This window comes from Propithecus coquereli, unplaced genomic scaffold, assembly GCF_000956105.1.
Source record: "Propithecus coquereli isolate 6110/MARCELLA unplaced genomic scaffold, Pcoq_1.0 Scaffold200, whole genome shotgun sequence".
Classification (NCBI taxonomy): domain Eukaryota; kingdom Metazoa; phylum Chordata; class Mammalia; order Primates; family Indriidae; genus Propithecus; species Propithecus coquereli.
The window spans coordinates 1,484,521-1,503,750 of NW_012144968.1; the positions used below are offsets into that span (position 1 = coordinate 1,484,521).

The 19,230-nt window shown below is 37.3% G+C and overlaps 1 protein-coding gene across 3 annotated transcripts in view; it reads right to left on the reverse strand.

The window, feature by feature from the left end:
- Positions 1-7,640: 7,640 nt before the first annotated feature.
- PKIB (protein kinase (cAMP-dependent, catalytic) inhibitor beta) overlaps positions 7,641-19,230 on the reverse strand; it is a 51,611-nt gene continuing 40,021 nt past the window's right edge. For 2 of the 3 annotated variants that reach the window (XM_012643809.1, XM_012643807.1), the window contains 2 exons: positions 17,093-17,269; positions 7,641-8,921 (listed from right to left, as the gene is read on the reverse strand). In XM_012643809.1, the coding sequence (XP_012499263.1) occupies positions 8,854-8,921; positions 17,093-17,261 (237 nt within the window). In that variant the 5' untranslated portion in view covers positions 17,262-17,269 and the 3' untranslated portion in view covers positions 7,641-8,853. Of the gene's footprint in view, positions 8,922-17,092; positions 17,270-17,397; positions 17,500-19,230 lie in introns of those variants that run through there. The other variant, XM_012643808.1, reaches the window with a different exon arrangement.

The following is a 19,230-nucleotide window of genomic DNA, read 5'->3' on the forward strand; positions in this document are numbered from 1 at the left end:
TCTGAAACACTCTTCTTGTTTCTGCCCATCTATTCATCCTCAAAACCCAGGTTCGTCCTTCCTTTGTGACTCTATGCCTGATTACCCCTCAGGCCCCCATCCACTTAGCATTTTCACTTTCATCATGTGTTTCCACTCATCCTGTTACCCATTATTGGTGTCCACACCTGTGCTCAGTAAGGCAGCAGGAACACGGCCACTGATGGGTCCCCTGCTCTCTTTTCTCTCTGACCATCATTGCCAGAAGACCTTAAATGTGGTAACTCCAGAGGCATCTAAGAATAGGAACCAGTTTGGGTAAAGAGGAAAAAGTCTTAACAAAGGGAGAAGAATGCCCTATGGTTCCTGGCCACTCAGATAGGATGGCTCATTACCAAGGGTAACATGGTGTAACACGTGTATAACATAGACAAGTCAGACATGAGGCAGTGTGGAGCTGCCTATTTCCATATCATGGACAAGCAGAGATGAGGAAGGAGGACAGCTTCAGGGAAGCATTCAACAGAAACCTGTGGAAGTAATTAAGTAAGTTTTACATAGCATCACTTGCTATAGGGATTCTGGTCATTTCTTCAATTAATACTAAGAAAAGATAACACTGATTTGTTGAGTGTACAATTGTGCAGACTGCACACACAATGTTCAGTTTGTATCCTCTCAGCTGGAAAACTAAAACAAGTAGCACAGGAAAAAATAAAAAACAAACAAAAGAAATATCAAGTTAAAAGTACATATGCTATTATTGCTGATAATAAGTTTTATTATTCCCTCAAAATATTTCTTACAATGAGTCCAAATTTCAGACTATCAAAATTAAAAAACTTTTAAATAACTTCATTCTACACATAGGAAAACCAAAATTCCAAGAAATAAAAGAACACTTCTATTGAAAAGAATCTGTGAATAGAATAGAACAAGTCTGTTTTTCTCTTTTGGATTTTTCTGCCACTCTTGATGAGACAATCATCCAGCCACTGGGCCTCATTTTTCTGCTGATAGGGAAAGTACCTGATAAGGTATCTCCATAGTTCTACACGCTCTTCTCCTGGCCACCCACCTAAACTTCCATTGCTGTTGGGAAGCAGATGTTCTCCCAGAAGAGTGGGACCATTCATTTTGTCAATTACCCGTAGGGGATAAGCACCTGGGCAGGAGACCCAAAGCCATCTTAGCTGTGGTGAGAAAGGGGAAGGCTGGTAGGAAGATGGAGCCCATGGAGGGCATGCTGATGCCGGGAAGCAGGTGGGTGTCTGTGAAGATGCCCCAGAACCTTATTGCTAAGGCAGCAATATCTCAAGATGTGGCCCCCAGCACAGAGGAAGTTAAGTGTGTCCTCTTCTTCCACTATATTTAGGGCCACATTTTTTTGAAAATCCCAACTACGACAACAGGTACCAAAAACAGAAGTTCATCCCAATGTTTAGACCAAAGCCTTGCAAGAGAAGCAGCTCTGGGCAGCCTGGAAGGGGTGGCATCAATGGAAGTAAGAGAAACCCAAGGGGAAGAAGAAGGGGGTGGGATCAGAGCTGAATTCTGCACCTAGTAAGGAGTCCTCAAATGGACTTCAAGAAGAGGCAATCTTATCCTTAAGCTCACCCTCAACTTTAATCATCATCTTAACCTTTTCACTCGTCTGTGCCTCAGTTTCCTAAGCTGTAAAATGGGGACAAGAATAATACCTATGACATGGAGTTGTTATGAGAATTAAAAGAGTTACTAGGAATAAAGCATTTAGAACAGTATCTGGCATATAGAAAACGCACTGTAAGTGTTTGCTCTCACTTGGGCAAGTGGTATAGTTTAGTGGTCAAAAGCACAGATTCTGGAGCCAGCCTGCTTTCGTTTGAAATTTGGCTTTGCCATTTATTAGTGTAACCTTGGATAGTGCTTCTCTGGGCTTGTTTTTTCATATGCAGGGCTACTGTGAGAATTAAATAAACTAATCCCATAAAGCACTGGAAACAGTTTTAAATCCATATTAAGGGTTAGCTTTTACTGTCTGTCCTTTCCCCTTGCTACCCATCTACAGGTGGCCTGTCACTGAATGCAGAACTTCCCGTCCTGTGAAAGCACTCCAGAGATACGGAGCTGTGCTCAGGGCCTCTCTTACCCACAACAGGACCTCGCCAAGACTGCTTGGCCAAAGTCCGCTTTGTACACTCAAGTTTCCCACACATCACGTTTGTGGGAAAGGTTTTCCCTATTTTTCTTCCTGCCCTTGGAAAACCAGGAATAATCATTTCATTAAGCCCCATTCTGTTTTCCTGAGACCCATCTTTCTCCTAAATGGAAGGGGAAACTATTAAGCAATAAAAAATATTTCAAATTAAATCAAGAATGAAGCCACACATTCACATACCATTTACTTGGACTCAAGCTTTGAGGGACTTTTCAAAATCTAAAAGTCACAACTGAAAACAGTGCTTTTAACTTGAAAGACATCAATGGTTACTTTGAATCTAAAATTGTAGAGAACTAAGAATTGCTTGTAATTGATTTTAATGAATAAAACATTTGTGCATAGTTATTTTAAATTTAAAAAAATTCTGTTGATCCTGTTATACAGAAAAAGGAACTCTTTGTTACATGGAAGAAAAAGTGATAGCCTTAATAGTCCTAAGAAGCATATTTTAAAGATGTATTAAAGCACCTTCTTTTGGTACCTAAGAACATAAGTATCCTAAAAAATGAATAGCCAGAGATTAGCACATTTTCCATTATATCAATAATTTACTTTCTAAACAGTCTCTTGCAAAAAGTGTTTGAAATATTGTAGTTTTGGGTTGTAGTTGTTTTGTTTTTGCAATAAATCTGACCAACACATGTAGCTAGAATTGGTAAAACAAATTGGAAACTTCAGACAACCCTGATTAAATTTTACTTTTGTGGGATCAGTAAGAAGTGTGGTGCGAGCACCACCTAGTGTAAATCATGAGTAATTCTCAAAAATGAGAATTAAAAACTCTGCCTGGGACTAAAATAATTTACCCAAAGACATGTAGTCAATTTAGGTCAAATCTAGGTCAAAACCCTGGAACCAAATCCACATTTACTGACTGACAGCCCCATGCTTTTCTTCTATTGTTCTCCTAAAAAGCAAATACTTTCCACGAATGGAAATCCAATTTAGGTGACAAATTTATGATAACACAGGAATATTTGATTGTCTGATATGTCTAAAGCACTGTGAGAACTTTCACTGAGTTGTCAAAGTCAATTTCGTAGACTCTAAGGTGAGCAAGTTCTCTTTTTTTAATTTCTTGCTTTCAGAAGAATGGATCCCTGAGGCCTCAGTAGCTTCTGTCATCAGTACTGCCAAACAGTATGCAACCTCTGAAATATGCCTACACGGAACAAATGAGATGATTTAACTTGCCTCTGTGGCCCTAATTTTAAAATGTTCATAGCTAGCTTATTTTTTTTTTTTTATTTATTTTATTTTTTAATTTTTTTTTGAGACAGAGTCTCACTCTGTTGCCTGGGCTAGAGTGAGTGCCGTGGTGTCAGTCTAGCTCACAGCAACCTCAGACTCCTGGGCTCAAGCAATCCTCCTGCCTCAGCCTCCCGAGTAGCTGGGACTACAGGCATGCGCCACCATGCCCGGCTAATTTTTATATATATATATTTTTTGTTGTTGTTATTGTCCAGCTAATTTCTTTCTATTTTTTCAGTAGAGACGGGGTCTCGCTCTTGCTTAGGCTGGTCTCGAACTCCTGAGCTCAAACGATCCGCCCGCCTCGGCTTCCAGAGTGCTAGGATTACACGCGTGAGCCACCGCGCCCGGCCAGTTAGCTTAAGCCAGATAATTTTTTGTGTTTTCCTCAGAATGTCGTCCTTCCCTCTTCACAATCACGGCCAGCCCCACGCCACGTGTGAAATGAGCCAGGTTTGGGGCGGTGCTTCTCTTCCTTTCAGTTCAGCCTTTCTCCCCTTTGCCTCTTTTCCAGGTACTACCCCACCCCCAGCCCCCAAAGAGCCACAGGCTTCTCACCAATTTTCCATTCCTTCAGCGTTCTACAAGTTAATGTCAAATTAAACAATAATTGCGTTTGCCATAAAAAATCTTTTCTGGAATGAGGTAAAATATGAATGAATGAAGGAATAAATATCAGACAAATAAATAATATTGTTTGTGCTAAGATATAAATGCCTCATCATGGCACATGTTCTATTCTTCCTACACAACTTTTGAATTTTCCTAGAAATCCCGAGAGGAATTCAGACAAATTTAATAAGACTCATGGATGAGCCCATTTAGGGCAGAAGGGCCATGCACATCCTAGCTCTGAAAGCCCTGTCCTCAGTGACTGTTGTCACTTTCTTGTGTAAACTCCCAAAAGGCACTCCTTGAATCCATTTTATTCTCCATTTTCTTCATCTATAAAATGAAAAACTTTAATAACTATTTTGTATGATTATTTATATGAAGCTTCAAAAGGATCTACCATATACTTAGTAATCACCAGTCACTCAAAGTATGGCGATGATAATAATTATTCCTGTTGATATGTGCTTAATAAGAAATCCATTCTGGGATTTTAACAGGTAACAATAATATCTGCCCCCACCCTTTGTTTGAGCCAATGCTTCCATTTTTAAATAGCTGCAGATTTTTGATGTTCTGAGAGTTGTCATCAATAACTGAAAAAGAAATGAGATCTACTCTGATTAATCAGTCCTAGTTTTTGCTAAGGAGATGCTGCTAATGGAAACAAAAGAGAACAAAGGAATAGGAGGAAATCTACTCTGGCAAATAACATAGAAAAGAATCAATAGATCTAGGATATTCACTTTAAAGTCTTTATCTTACTTTATACTCTGGCAAATAATAATAATGATAGCTTTTGCTATGTATCAGGCACTGTCAGCAATTTACAATATTCACTCATTTAATCCTCGTAATAATTTACCACTTTACACATTGAAAAATATTGAAGCACAGAGAGTAAAATAAGTAACTAAAGCCATGAGAGCAATGACAGAGCTGTACTTTGAACTTGACAGGTCAGGTGCCACAGACAGGGCAACGGAACAGTGAGCTTTGGTTACATTTTCTTCTTGTTCCTCTCTCTCCCTCTCTCTCTCTTTTTCTCTATCTCTCTCTTTCTCCTGCTTCCCAATCATCTGCTGAAGGTGTCCAAGCCACCCAAGCAAAACTAAGGCTAATGTTTTATTTCCGTTTGTAAGTAGGACACCTCCCCTGAAGTCATTCAGAGTGTAAGAATATTCAAACCTATTCTGCCCAGATCACAAAATATTTCTGGGCACATGAAACAGAATGGATTTTTTTAAATTTTTTTTTCTCTTTGTACAGAGTTAAGTTTCCAGACAGCTGCTTTATAGCTTTATTGTCCCCTTTTAGCCTGGTTATCTGACAGTGTTAATTAAGACTTTATAGCTATTGACTAAAACAAGTGGCTTATACAAAGACAATGGCCAAATGGGCGTGAAGAGATTCTTTAATGAGCCCCAACTAGGTAGCTTTGGTAGAAGTGTCTACTTGCTATGACAAAATACCATAGGTTCCCTATAATAGCTTGATTTAAAAAAAATCAGTAGGAAAATTCAGTTTTGCATTTAAACTGCTATGGACCTTTCATTCTCCTTTGTCTGGGTTCTTCCTCAGCAAAAAAATAAAAATTAAAAAAAAATCATTTTATCGGCAAATATTTTCAATCAACAAGCCTGATACATTTATATATATACACGCACACAAACACACACACATGTGTGGACATTATTGTGTGCATTGCAATGAATAGGTGATTTAGGATATACATCATTCAGAATATATGTCACTGCTAGCAGTAATGAGGAGGGACTTGGCTTCGTTTTTCTAAATGAGAGATAATACCGTATAATACTATGACCCAAGAGTTATGTTTTTCTTCTACATTTTCGTGGAACAAGTTACTTATTTTAAATACTTGAAATTCTGTTTTGTTGCAGTAACTGTGATAAAACACTAGTGAGGTGACTCATTGTTAAATGATAATAGTCATCACGTGTTTGCCACTCATTAGCATGATTGAAATGGTAAAATGTGGCAATTGCCATGCATGGTCCATTCCCATCATAGTTTTGTCAGGGTTGGTTTTATGAGTGAGCTGTCCTGGTTCTTTGGCTCCTTGCTTGGAAGAATCACAAGCTGGGCCAGTGCAGATGAGTGACATAGACACAAGCAACTCACACAAGCAGCTTTATTACGGGAAACAGAAAGTTTTACTGAGCAAAAGTAAAGTGAGCATAAGTTCCGGAAAGCAGAACGGGTCTGCTTCAAGAGTGGAGGAAGCCCCGAGTTTAAGAAGATTCCCCCTTTTTATGTTGGTTCCCTAATTCTATGGAAATATTCATGATTTCTCTGAGAAAGGGGTGGAGAATCCCTACAAGTGGTATCCTCCCACTTTCTGTCCTTGTATGGCTGGCTCAGAACTGTCATGGCGCTAAAGGATGTGATTTTTATTATGCTAATGTATGTTAATGGAGAAAAGGTTACCTTTGGTCATAGGCTCCTAACTTCTGTGCATGCTCCAGGTTGGGAAAAGTCCCTAACCTCAAATTTCTGCTGTTGTGGTTTCTTTCCTCTATTGCTATTGGTCCTGACTCTCATCCCTTGACCACTTCCCTGCCACCTGCAGACCCTAAGCCCTACCTAATGGTATCTTCTCCCAGCATCAAGAATTGAGGATGTTGGTGAAATCACAGACAGGCAGGAAGATGAATTAACAAATTCAGGTGCCCACCACCTCCATTACCAGAGAACAATGACAAGAGCATCTGGAACGAAAAGGACAACAATCATGGTGATAGCTACTATTTGTTGAATAATTATCCTTTGCAAGGCATTATTAAATTGTTTTACATATATTATCTCATTTACTGCTTCCATGAAGCCTATCAAATCTGTACTATTATTAATACCATTCCACAGAGAATAAAATAGAGACTTAGAGACATGATGTAAATTGCCCAAGATCACACAACTAGTGAGCAGAAGAGCTAGAATTCAAACCCAGGTAATCTGAATCCAAACTCCATGTGCTTAACAGTTTAACTCTCCTCCAGGATTTCTCAACCTCAGCACTGTTGGCACACATGCTGGGATAATTCTTTGATATCAGGAGCTGCCCTGTGGGACTATAGGATGCTTAGCAGCTTAGCAACATCCCTGGCCTCTGCCCACTAGATTCCAGCAGCTTTTCTCCTCTGCTTCCCTCCTCCAGTTGTGGCAGCCAAAATGTCTCCAGATGTTGCCCACTCTCCTCCTGGGGACAAAATTGCTCACCTGCTTCAGTGGAAAACTATTCTAACCTTTCTTTATACTGATTATATAACCTCATGTCATTAAATAATCTTTAGAAATATAATTGTAATGGCTGTAATATATTTTATTGAATACTAAATTAAGGCTATACCTAAAATAATACTTTCGATTATTTTATAAGGAAAAATTTATGTTTGATAACTTAAAACAATCAAGTTCTTTGAAATCTACCCTTTTGTTGTAAAAGGTAAGCCTAGTCAATAAAATAATAAGCAGAGGGTGATTTATATTGCAAAGATCATTAATTTAATTTTTTAAAATATTTCACCATTTTTCACCTGGCATATTTCATAAGATAAAATGAAGGAGATTTATGTCAGTAACAAATTTCTTTAATAGTGAAAGAGTTTATTTGGTTACTGTATACAGATGTAGCCTAAGTTAACAATCAAATAAAACATAATTGCATGCATATATTTCCGAAAATGAAAATAAATTCATTATCCAAATGTTTAAAAAATCATAATTATCAGAATTTTATTATTTTCCTAAAATGTCTAATAAATCAAAATTTACTAAAGCTTTGGTTTTGTTTTTGTTCCTTTTAAGATATATACTTATATATATATATTAAAAGAATATATTTTGCTATTTCTTCCTACATCATTGACTAAATATTTAAGTGCCTACTGCTACATTACCTACTTCAGGAAAGATAGAAAAATTATGGTCTGCATTCCTGAGGAAATTATTTTAGAAACAAGTCATACATACACAAAAGCCCTAAGAATAAGAAAAGACAGTGTAAAGCAACTAGTAAAGTATTTTATATAATTCATATTGAAGTAAAACACATACGCACACATACACACACACACACTCCAAAGTTAAGGAAGATAATAAAATTCATTTAATAGGCATGTTCCATATAAACGATTTGTCACAAATTTTGCATTTTAAAGGGCTACATGAAAAATCACAGTATGCACAAACTAGAAGCAAAATGTATCAGAGAAAAATATCCTAGAGATATTTATTTTGTCAAACTTTTACAATTTTTCCAAATCTTTTTTAAAGTTTGGGAAAAAATCTGGTACATTTTTGGTTAAAAACAAACACATTCTATCCATGTGAATTTTGACTATTCTATTGTTCTTTCTTACCAAAAAAAACATAATTTCTTACAATTCCATAAAGTTTTAAATTAATGGTGTTTGGTTTACATTTACCAAGAAGTGGTTTTCACATCACCACAAAAATTAAATTAAAAATACATCTGTTTAAATAAATCCAAAAAAGAACAGTGAATTTTGTTGGGTTTATCGACAATGATATGTATTTAAGTGATCATGCATTTTTAACCTTTTTCTCAGGTGCAATTTGGAAGTAACCTGCCTTTTAATACCCTACATTGGACATCATTGCTGCAATCCAAGTGAGTAGCGTCATGACAAAATTATCTAATACACACATGTTGCTTAGGGCTGCAATGTTACCATAGTTACCAGCAGATCAAACATCTCAGGAAAACAGAGCCACTAACTCTTTCAACGTGCAAAAATTCAGCACTCTTGACAGATTATGAGTCTTCATTTTCCTTCATTTTGGGGCTTTTCGGATTGATCTTGTGTTGTTACTTCATCTTTCTCTTTTACATCTGAAAAAAAAATTTCCATTCCTATGTAGAATATATTAAAATATGTTTTATATTATATTCGAACAAACCAGTTCACTTTTCCTTTATCCACCCTCGTCATTTTCTATTTGACTGGGACACATTTTGCCTTCAATCCAGATACAGAAACTATACAAAGAAAGGAGATAAGAGTAGGCTTGGAAATCTATATTCTCCTAATCAACCTTCTTTCCTATTCTACAGGGTGATTAAGTACCAGTTAGTCTTTTAAGGTATATTACAAACTTCATCAATAAATTGAAACACAAATAGTGTGATTTGCCCAAAGTCACAAAGCTAGTAAGTGACAGAGTCACAACTTGGACCTGGCCAGTTGGTTCTATGGTCCATGCCCTTAACTGTCTCTCTATGCTGGATCACACTCTCTCCAGCTTCTTCACCCTTTCTACTCACTTTGATCTTAGGAGATGACTTTACTTTCTACTGCACAGGACAAAAAAATGCAAGCCATCAGATAAAAGCATCCTCAACTTCCTGCCATTAAATGTCTGAAACCCCCTGTGATCTGTGCTTATTTTTTCTGTATTCCCTCCTACTACAATCAGCACTGGCTATGTAATTTGTCGGCACCCAGAGCAAAATGAAAATGAAATATGCTTCTTGAAAATTTATGAAAAATTTCAAGACGATTAACAGTAGAGCATTTAACCAAGTGTGAGTCTCTTCTGAGCTCGGGGCCCTGTGCAACCGCCCTGGTTGCACACATTTGGAGCTGGCCCTGGTACTGCTCCTCCTATCCAGGTCTAACGCCGTCATGGTACCAGATCCTATCCCTTTCTGCTTCATCAGGAGACTGACTCTAATGATCTTGTCCCCTTCTCTATTTCTCCTGGCTTTTCCATTTCCTAGAGTCACTACCATCTTCAAACTAACAAGTATCCTCTTTCAACTGCAATTCCTCCACCACACTGTCCTCTCTTTTATCCTTTGAAAGGCACTGTCTTTTGCTGTCTCCATTTTAAAATAAAACTATTTAAGTCTCTACTCTTCCTCCCAAATTGCTTGTACCAGTCACCAATAGCATCTTAGAAGATAAATCTGTTGGACTCTATTCAGTTCTTCAACTTTCATTCATCAAATAGTTATTAAGCACGTACTACATACAAAGTAGTGAACAAAACATACATCCCAGCTCTCAGGGAACTTCTAATGAGAAATACGGACAATAAACAAAATAAGTAAAACGTGTAGTCTGTGGGAAGTGAAAAATACTAATGAGAAAATAAAAGCATGTGTGGAAAATAGGAATTATCAAGACATCTTGGGAACTGAAGTTTGCAATTTTAGATGGGGTTATCTGGGAATACCTCACTGAGAATGGGGCATTTGAGTGAAGACCCCAGACAGAAAAGGAGTGTTCTGTATGGACAGAAGGGAGAGGAGCATTCTGAGCAGACAGAATGGCAAGGTGTAAGGCAGCAATGTGTAGGAAGGAACTGCAAGTGGGACAATGTGGAGAACAAAAGGACAGAAAATGGATTCAGAGAGGTCCCCCAAAACTAGATCTTGCATGTGAAAAGTGGCAGATTTATGGACCAATTTCTAAAGAACAGCTGACAGTATTTGCTGATGGGTGGGATAGAGAATGTGAGAGAAAGAAGGGAGGCCAGAAGATTCCAATATTTTTGGCTTTACTAACTGGAAGTATGAAATTGCCCCTCACTGAGATGGGGAAGCAAGGCAGGAAGAGCAGGTTTCAGGGAGAATATCTGGAGTTCACTTTTGTACCCATTAAATTTGTGATTCCAGTTAGATATCCAAGCTGAGATGCCAACTCAGCAGTTGGGCATGTGAGTGTGAAGTTCAGGGGAGCTCCAGGCATGAGATAAAAATCTGTGAGTTATCAAAAAGATGATCATTAACCCAATGACATTGGATGACTCACAAGTGAAGGGGTGTTGATAGAGAAGATGCCCAAAGCCTGAATTCTGATACCCTCCCATCTGTTGAGAGATAGGGGAGATGAGGAAAGAGAAGCCCAAGGAGGAGCACCCAGCAAGGCAGGAAGAAAACCAGGAGAGTGGAGTGTCCCGAAAACCAAGGGAAGAAAAATGCTGCAGGAATAAAGTGACAATCAATCCTGACAAACTTGCCAAGAGATCATGTAAAATGAAGACTAAGAATGGACCATTGATTTTGGCAGAGACAATGTCATTTGTGATCTTGAAATAGCAGTGGAGTGGAGTGGAGTCAAAATCTTACCTAGGGTTAGAGAAAGAATAGGACAAAGAGGAGGTGGAGGCACAAAAACAGATAACTCTTTCAAGCCATTTTGCTATGAAACAGAAACAAGAAATGGGACAGTAACGGGAGGGAGAATTGGGATCAAGAGAAAGTTTATATCTTAGAAGTCATACTTGGTTGCCTTTTCATTAACATAGCAGGTGTGTAATAAGTGTTATTGAAAGAACTCCCTCAGAAAAACAGGCTTGTTAGGAAATGGTACTCTGAGGCAGTATGAAATACCAAGCATTAAATTATTTTTATGATTTAAGCAGCATTTGCTACCAGTGATTCTACGCAAACTACTCACAAAGCATTACAGCTTTCAGAGAAAAGCTGTTAGTTCTGCCATCTCTAAGCTAGTCTAACAAGGTGATGATATAAAGTCCCCTTAAGTAGTTAGTTCTCTTTCTATGAAATGAAGTAGGAACTCAAGAAAATGGTTAGATGAAGACCAGCAGAATACCATCTGTTGAAGATTTAGTGTCTTGCTCATGATTATCAGCTAAAATATGAAGCATAGTTCCAAACACCTCTTATACAAGAATGTTTAGAAATATATTGAAAGATGATTGGAGATAAAAGAAAACAATAAACTTCTGAAAGAGGATATGGTTGCTGTTAACTTTGTAATTTGATGTTAATGAAAGGAAAACAGCAGTCAAATAACAGTTATTTTCCATACATAATGCACTTTCAGGGATAGTTGTTATTATTGTTATTCTTCTACCTTTTGTACTTGCCAAATACTTTCAAAATAATTGAATATATTGTCAATATAGTTTTTTAACATAATTTCTCTGAGAGTGAAACATCAAACTTTCCTTTCAAATCTGCCCATCACTTCAAATGTGAATAAGCTTTGTTGTACATTTGTTTATCTCATTATCTTTGTCATAATTAAAAACTTTTAAGAAAGTAAGAAAATGTTGCTTCCTAAATTATCTGGATTCTCTTCTCTGGAAGTCTAGCTTGGAAAAAAAAATTATTTTATATATATGTATGTAGTAATCTGTGTTATTTTAAATAAGGATTACATTCAGAACCTAATGATGTATCTTTTAGTAACATACCACTTGAACTGTATACTGAATTCTGCTTTTGATTAATATAGATTTAAAATAAATCAGAATAATCCATTTTTTACATTTTTCTATTTCCATCCTTGTGCTCTCTGCTCAGTTCCTTATATCAATAACTTTTTCCACTCCTTGTTAGAACACATTTTTGAAGTGCCTCATGGAACAATAATTCTATAAGACGTTTCTTCAGAGATGTGAAAGAAGTGAGGGAAAGAAATGCTGTTTATGTCCCATCCTTAGAGAGTTGTAGGCACAATAGCACATTAAAATCTCTGTTACAGAGGCTCTGAAAAGTCCTTGTTTAAAAAAGAAACTTACTGAAAAATTTAAAAAGCCAATTATGCTTAGACCAGCAAATCCAAACATTTCACCACAACACCATTTTTATATGTGACATATAAACATTAAGAAGAATTTCCATAAACATTCATTGGTAAAAGTTACCATAATGGGAAAGATGAAGGCCTCAGAGCCAGAGGTTCTACCATCACCTAATTTTGCGAGCTTGGGCAAATCACTTCACCTGCTTGGGGCTTACTTATGGTAACATCTGTATATCAGAAGGATGGACCTTCTAAAGTTTCTTCTTCTTCTTACATTCTGTGTTTGCATATGCACTAAAAAGATAATCTATTCATATGGCTTGTGTGGTATGGGACGCTTTCATTTGCACTGTTTTCTCCTCTATCATATAAAATACATTTTGAAAATACATACTCAAATTTTTAAAAATGTACATCTCTGAATGTTTTTTCCTCTGGTCAGCCAGAGCTATCTATCCTATTGCTTAGTTGACATGTCCATTTACATGGCTTTTAGGCATCTCAAATGGAATATGGAGGGAACAGGAATATTCATTTCTCTAACTCTCAAAATTGGCCCTGCTTCAGGCTGGCCTTTCTCAGCATATGGCAACACCACCCACCTGGTTGCTCTAGGAGTTATCCTCCAATTCTCTTCCTCATCTCTGATGCATCCAATTCATTAGTGAGTCCTATAGATTCTGCCTATAAAACATGTCCAAAATCCACCTACCTTTCTCCATTTTTACTGCCTATTTAAAGCCATCATCTCTCCCTAGACTACTGCACCAGTCTCCATGGGTAAAAGTTAACAAAATCCTTTCTTCTTCTCTAAGGACAAATTTGACTTGGGGTTAATTTTCTATCTCTGTTACCTTGGAAATCACACGAAGATAGAATGTCAGCCTAGTTACTAAGATTATCGTTAAAAATGACCCAAATAGTAAAATACATCTGTGATGAGAGAAACTACATAGGAACTATAAATACCTTGTAGAAAACCACAGCATTGGGCTTCCCTGCATGCAGTAACTCTTGTAACTGAGCATGTCTCTCCCAGGGAGGCTAGGAAGCCTTGTCCAAGGACTTGCTACAGAGTATTAGCTCATGCAGGACATGAGGCTTCTAATGCATTGCCCACATTGTCATAGACTGTGCTCTTTTGTAACTGAGTCCTTCCTTAGTGAGGTGAGGGGACCACACAGAGACTAGCCTCCAGAACCCCTATGTGAATTGCCGCAAGGGCTCCGGTAGGAGATTAGGTGATGCTGCCCTGCTGGCCCTCTGAGTTTCTTGACTGTACTTCTGAGTAGAATGGTACCAATGTGTTCTTGTGAGGTTGAATGTTTAATTGGACCTAAAAAGATTTCTTAATGGGGGGCTGCATCTCCTAATTCAACCATTTCCATTATTGCTATCCCATAATCCATTCCTCACATAACATTGAACATTTTAAACATCAATGAGATGTCACTCCCTGCTGAAATCCTCCCATTCAAAATAAAAGTCAGCCTCTTTCCCAGGTTTCTAAAACCCCACAAGACTTAGTTGTTGCTAATCTCTCCCACATCATCTTGTACCACTCTCCCTCTCACCCCCTGCCCTCAAGCTGCAGCGGCCAGCTTTTATGTTTCTTAACAACATCCATCTTGGTGCACCCTAAGAACATTTACTGGATGCTCCTTCTGCAGAGAATGCTACTTCCTCTGATCTTCACGTGGCTGGACCATTCAGTCATTATTCAAAACATATAGTTGGCACTCAGATTTCAGTTAGGGTATTCCAGATTTCCTAATCTAAAGTAGCCACCTAGTATCTCTCTACCATAGCACCTTATTTTAATTCCCCAATCAAACATATTACTGTTGACATTTGCTTATATTCTAACTCTCCCATTGGAATATAAGATCCATGCCAGCAGGAGTTGATGTCTGTCTCATTAACCCTACACTGCTAGGTTTTAGAATGGTGCTTAGCACTTACTGGACCCTAAATTGAATGATGTATCTAATAAATAGTAATGGTGGAGGTTAAAAAAAAAAAAGGTGTACTTTGTGAGTTTTATGGTCTTCCATATGTCACCCTCTGTCTCTTCTTGCTGATATGTTATAAGGTAACATTGTCCACCCTATCATGGTTATTGATTTGTAAGGAATAGATTAGGACGGATAAATCTCATGTTAATTTCATGCAAGATGTAAGACATTTGAGATCCTAGATTCCCTTCCATCTAAGCATATTTACCAAGAAAATCCCACAAAAACTAAAAATAAAAGAGGATAGGCCTGAGTGAAAGCTGCAGATCTTCCCCAGAATTTGTATTTTTAAACAGCAAAAATACTAAAACCATAACATCTGAGACAGATCCTAGCTTTCTGTTTTCATTAACAATTGAAAACTATTCATTTAAAAGTCCTTAATAATATCTGTGCTTAGCTACTTATTTATAGCTTTGTTAATAAAACATTATCTATGCCATCTACCTATGGAAGCCTATTTCCTTTTGTGTGTGTTTTTCTTTTTTCTACTTTTTTATTTTTTAAATTGACAAATAAAAATTGTATATATTTATGCTGTACAACATGATGTTTAGATATATGCATACATTGTGGAATGGCTAAATAAAGCAAATTGATATCCATTAATATTTTGTGGTAAGAACACTCAAAATCTACTCTCTTAGCAATCGTCAAGTATACAGTACATTGCTATTGATGATACTTAACCATGTTGCACAGTGGATCTCTTGAATGCATTTCTTTTGCCTAACTAGAATTTTATCTACTTCGACCAGCAACTCCCCAATTCCCCCAACTCCCAGCACTTGATAACCACTATTCTACTCTCTGCTTCTAGGAGCTCGACTTTTTTAGATTCCACATATAAGTGGGATCATACAGTATATATCTTTCTGTGCTTGGCTTACTTCACTTCACATAATGTCCTCCATCCTTTCGTGTATTCTTTAACAGTTGGTGCTATATGCAGTTTTATTTTTAACATCTTACGTTTCTTAATTGATGCCTTTGACTATATTTCAAAATGATTTAAAGAAAAATATAAAACAGAAACAGTATTCTTTCAGATCCTGGTGTCTCTAGTCACTAAAATAAAATGGAGACTACTGACTCTCCCACAGCATATTTGCTCTCTTTTGCTTAAATACATCATGTCAGTAAACATTAAGATTGTGTGTGTGTGTTTAAGGTAGATAAATTTTAATTAGGCTTTTGACTAACAAATAATTATCTTCTTTACCTCACTAGTTTAGAATGGGCCCTTCAATAGCAATATCATATTCTGACAGTCATATTACATTTTCAAACTTAAAAGACCAAAAACATTACATATGTTTTTATTTCTTTTCTTCCCTTTATCTTTTCTTTCTTCTTACGATATTTTATGTGTATAAGTGTACTCTTTTACTCTCATGTGTAGTGTCCCATATGAAAAATGCAGTGGTCTTGGAAAAAGGTGAGATAACCATGGACTGCATGATCTGGCCACAGTCTCTGGCCGACAAAGATGTAAGTATTCCATAGATATAGAACCAGGAACATTTACAATTTTACCCGGTAGTATAGAACCTCCTGAGGCAAAGAACCAAGAGCCCTTTTCTTGGGCTCCCAGGAATGGGCTAGATTTGAGTAGCTTTTGGCTCTCCTTTGCCTCATTGCCACCAAGAATAAATTTCTACATGCATACTAGAGTCCACTTGAGACTCTAAAATGGAGCACAAGGCACAAGTATTTTGCTAATGGCTTGGAACTAAAATTATCTTTAATATCTATGAGTAAAGTTTTCTTTAATTTTGATTCATGTTGTCTTTTTTTTCCTAAATATCTATGAGTGTTTTTAAATGAAGGAACACTTTCAACATTTTATTGAAAGTACTCTTATGTTTATTTTTGAAAGACTAAACTCTGGAAGCTATTTAAACTGTATATAAGCAATGGAGAGAAAGACCCAAGACTTTTCATGGCTTGACAGCTCTACCTTTTTCGTAATGCTACCTTTTCTACTTGGTTGAAGAATGATCCCCTTTTATACAAAAATTCACTTTAAAGATCTCATGGCTAGTTGATAGTAATATTCTTCCTAGATATGAGAAGTAGAAGGGCATTTTACAGTGAAGCAGAAGCTTTCAAAGTGATTTGTCAAGGGATGGCAGGAGGAAAATTATTTTATTTGAGTGCTTATCAATAAATTTTGTAAGCTCATTGAGGAAAGCATCCTACTTGTTCACATTTGCACTCCCAAATATGAGCCTTATACATAACTATACACATTTAATGAATAATAAAACTTCAATTTCCACAAACACATCATGAGACAAAAAGATGAAATTGTCTACTTTCAAAAAGGCTGAAAAATCCACTTACCCTTAAACAAAAGCTGAGAGGTTTAAGAAAACAAGTAAGAAAAAGAGCTCTTTTAACTAATTTAAAAGAGAGACTGTTCCAGAGAAAAGGATTGGTTAAAAAGAGAAAAGTGCTGCCGATTTTAAGAGGATTTTGAGTATTACCTTCCTTCACGGAGAGAGCTTCCAGTTTGAGGGGCAAATCTGAGGTTCCGCCTGTGGCAGCTGAACTCTGGATATCTGGTAAGGCATTCCGGCGGCCTGCCCTTGCTGAAGATGCAAAATTGGTGACCCCAGGCTCCACATCAGTCATTTTTGATGAGTCTGTCCTCATAGCAACATCTACAAATAGAATGTGCACATGAAGACGAAGATGAGCCCGTTCAGAGCTAAATGTTCACCACAGTGGTTGAAAGGCATGGCTAGATCAAAAACACAACAGGCTTAGAAGTCTAATCATTGATCACAACATCCATCAATGTCTACCGTTACCATCCTGGAGCTTCCATTTGCACATTCGCTGAGTAGAGCAGGAAGTCCTCAGTGTGAGCCAGATTGCTAAAAATAACCCCTGAGCCGAATAAGCCACTTGGATGCTTAAGGGTGCAGTAATCCCTTGTCTTTTGTTCTGCTTTTCTATGGATAGATCAGCCAAACTAGGGCTTGGAAGGAAATGAAAACTGACTCGTTTGACCACTCCTGTAGAGACTGTGCCTGCCAGTATTTGCTTGTGGTGCTTGTTCAGGCTGAAACCAAATCACTATAATTTGTAGGGACCAAATAAAACACAGTCTGCTCCTACACTTTAGAGATAAGAAATTCAACTTTATCTCAAAGGCTTTTTCCCCCCAGAGAAAGCTACGTTATTTTGGTCTGTTCTGGTCTCAGATGTAATTTTCGATAGACTCATGTTTATGCTAGAGACTGTAGGACCTATTTTACCCTTTCTTGCCTTCAAGTGGACATGATAATTACTAGTGTTTTGCTAAGCATCCTTTATCTTCCTAGCAATTGTCTCTTTCTAAGAAAGAATTCTCAATCATTTACTGTACAAGGAGGGAGGTAACAGTTATTGCTTATTCTGAAACTCAGCCTCTTTTGTCTGATGTTTTCAAATGAATCTTTCCTAAGAAGTCAACATTGAATAGTATCTCAAAAGCAGCAGAAGCTGTTAAGAATTTACTGAGAAGCTATTAAATGCCAGACTGTCAGCTAGGCATTGAGAGTACAGAAATATGCTATTTTCTCCGTCTTTAGGGGACCAGTACTCTCAAAAGAGAGAAAGAAGGTGTCTATGCCAAGATAGATATCATAACATAGAATGTGCTAATTATCAACCAAGGGAGGGAGATAACCATTTGTGCCGCTGAAGAAGGCAGAAATATGTGAATCCTGGCCCACACAGAGCAAACAAAAGTTTTCACAGTAGTTGGAAGAGAGCCCTTTGCAAATAGTTAACTTCAATTCAGGATATGCTAAAAATAAAATAAAATGGTCACAAAACAGGGTGCATTTGATATTAGAAACACAACATCTTTGGTCCATTGCACCCAAGAAATGTATATTGAGCCTAGGTGGTTCTTAGGAGTCCAGGAATAGTCTGAAATTGCTCAAGAAAGGAGGTATTCTATTAATTCCACATCTATTCTTGTCTTTCCAGAGATCATGGGAAATTTGAGAACAAAGCTAAGTTTTCAGAAACAATTTTGGAATCCATTAGACTTTCAACTGGTATTTGTCAGCTGTCTAGAATTGACAGATAGCTTGAAATAACATAAAGAGCACTGGACTGTTAGTCAAAATGAATTTGCTCCTTACAGACTTGCAAGGCAATGTTGGTCAATCCATTTAATTTCTGTGAGTCACAGTTCCTCCCCTGTATAATAGGAATAACAATTAGCCTGTCTGATTCACAGGATTCTTCTGAAGAACTAGTGAGATAAAGAATAAAGAAACTCTTTGCAACAATGAAGACATATGTTTGATTATTGGCATCATTGTTCACATCTCACTAAGTTTTCTTTATTCTACCACCCTCCTATGTATCCCCTTTAATCCTAACAAGAAGTATCTTCCTATTGGAAGACCTCTTGCATTTTAGACAGAAACCAGCATTGATTCAATACTACGTGCAGATTTTTATGTAATTTAAAACTCCCAATAATCCCACTCTCATTGAAAACTCCCAATAATCCTGTCAGGTAGTGAGGTATTATCTTCATTTTGTAGATGTGGAAACCGGGGCTCAGAGAAGTAAGAAACTCATTTAAAGTTGTACAGCTGCTAAACCAGCACTCAGAGAT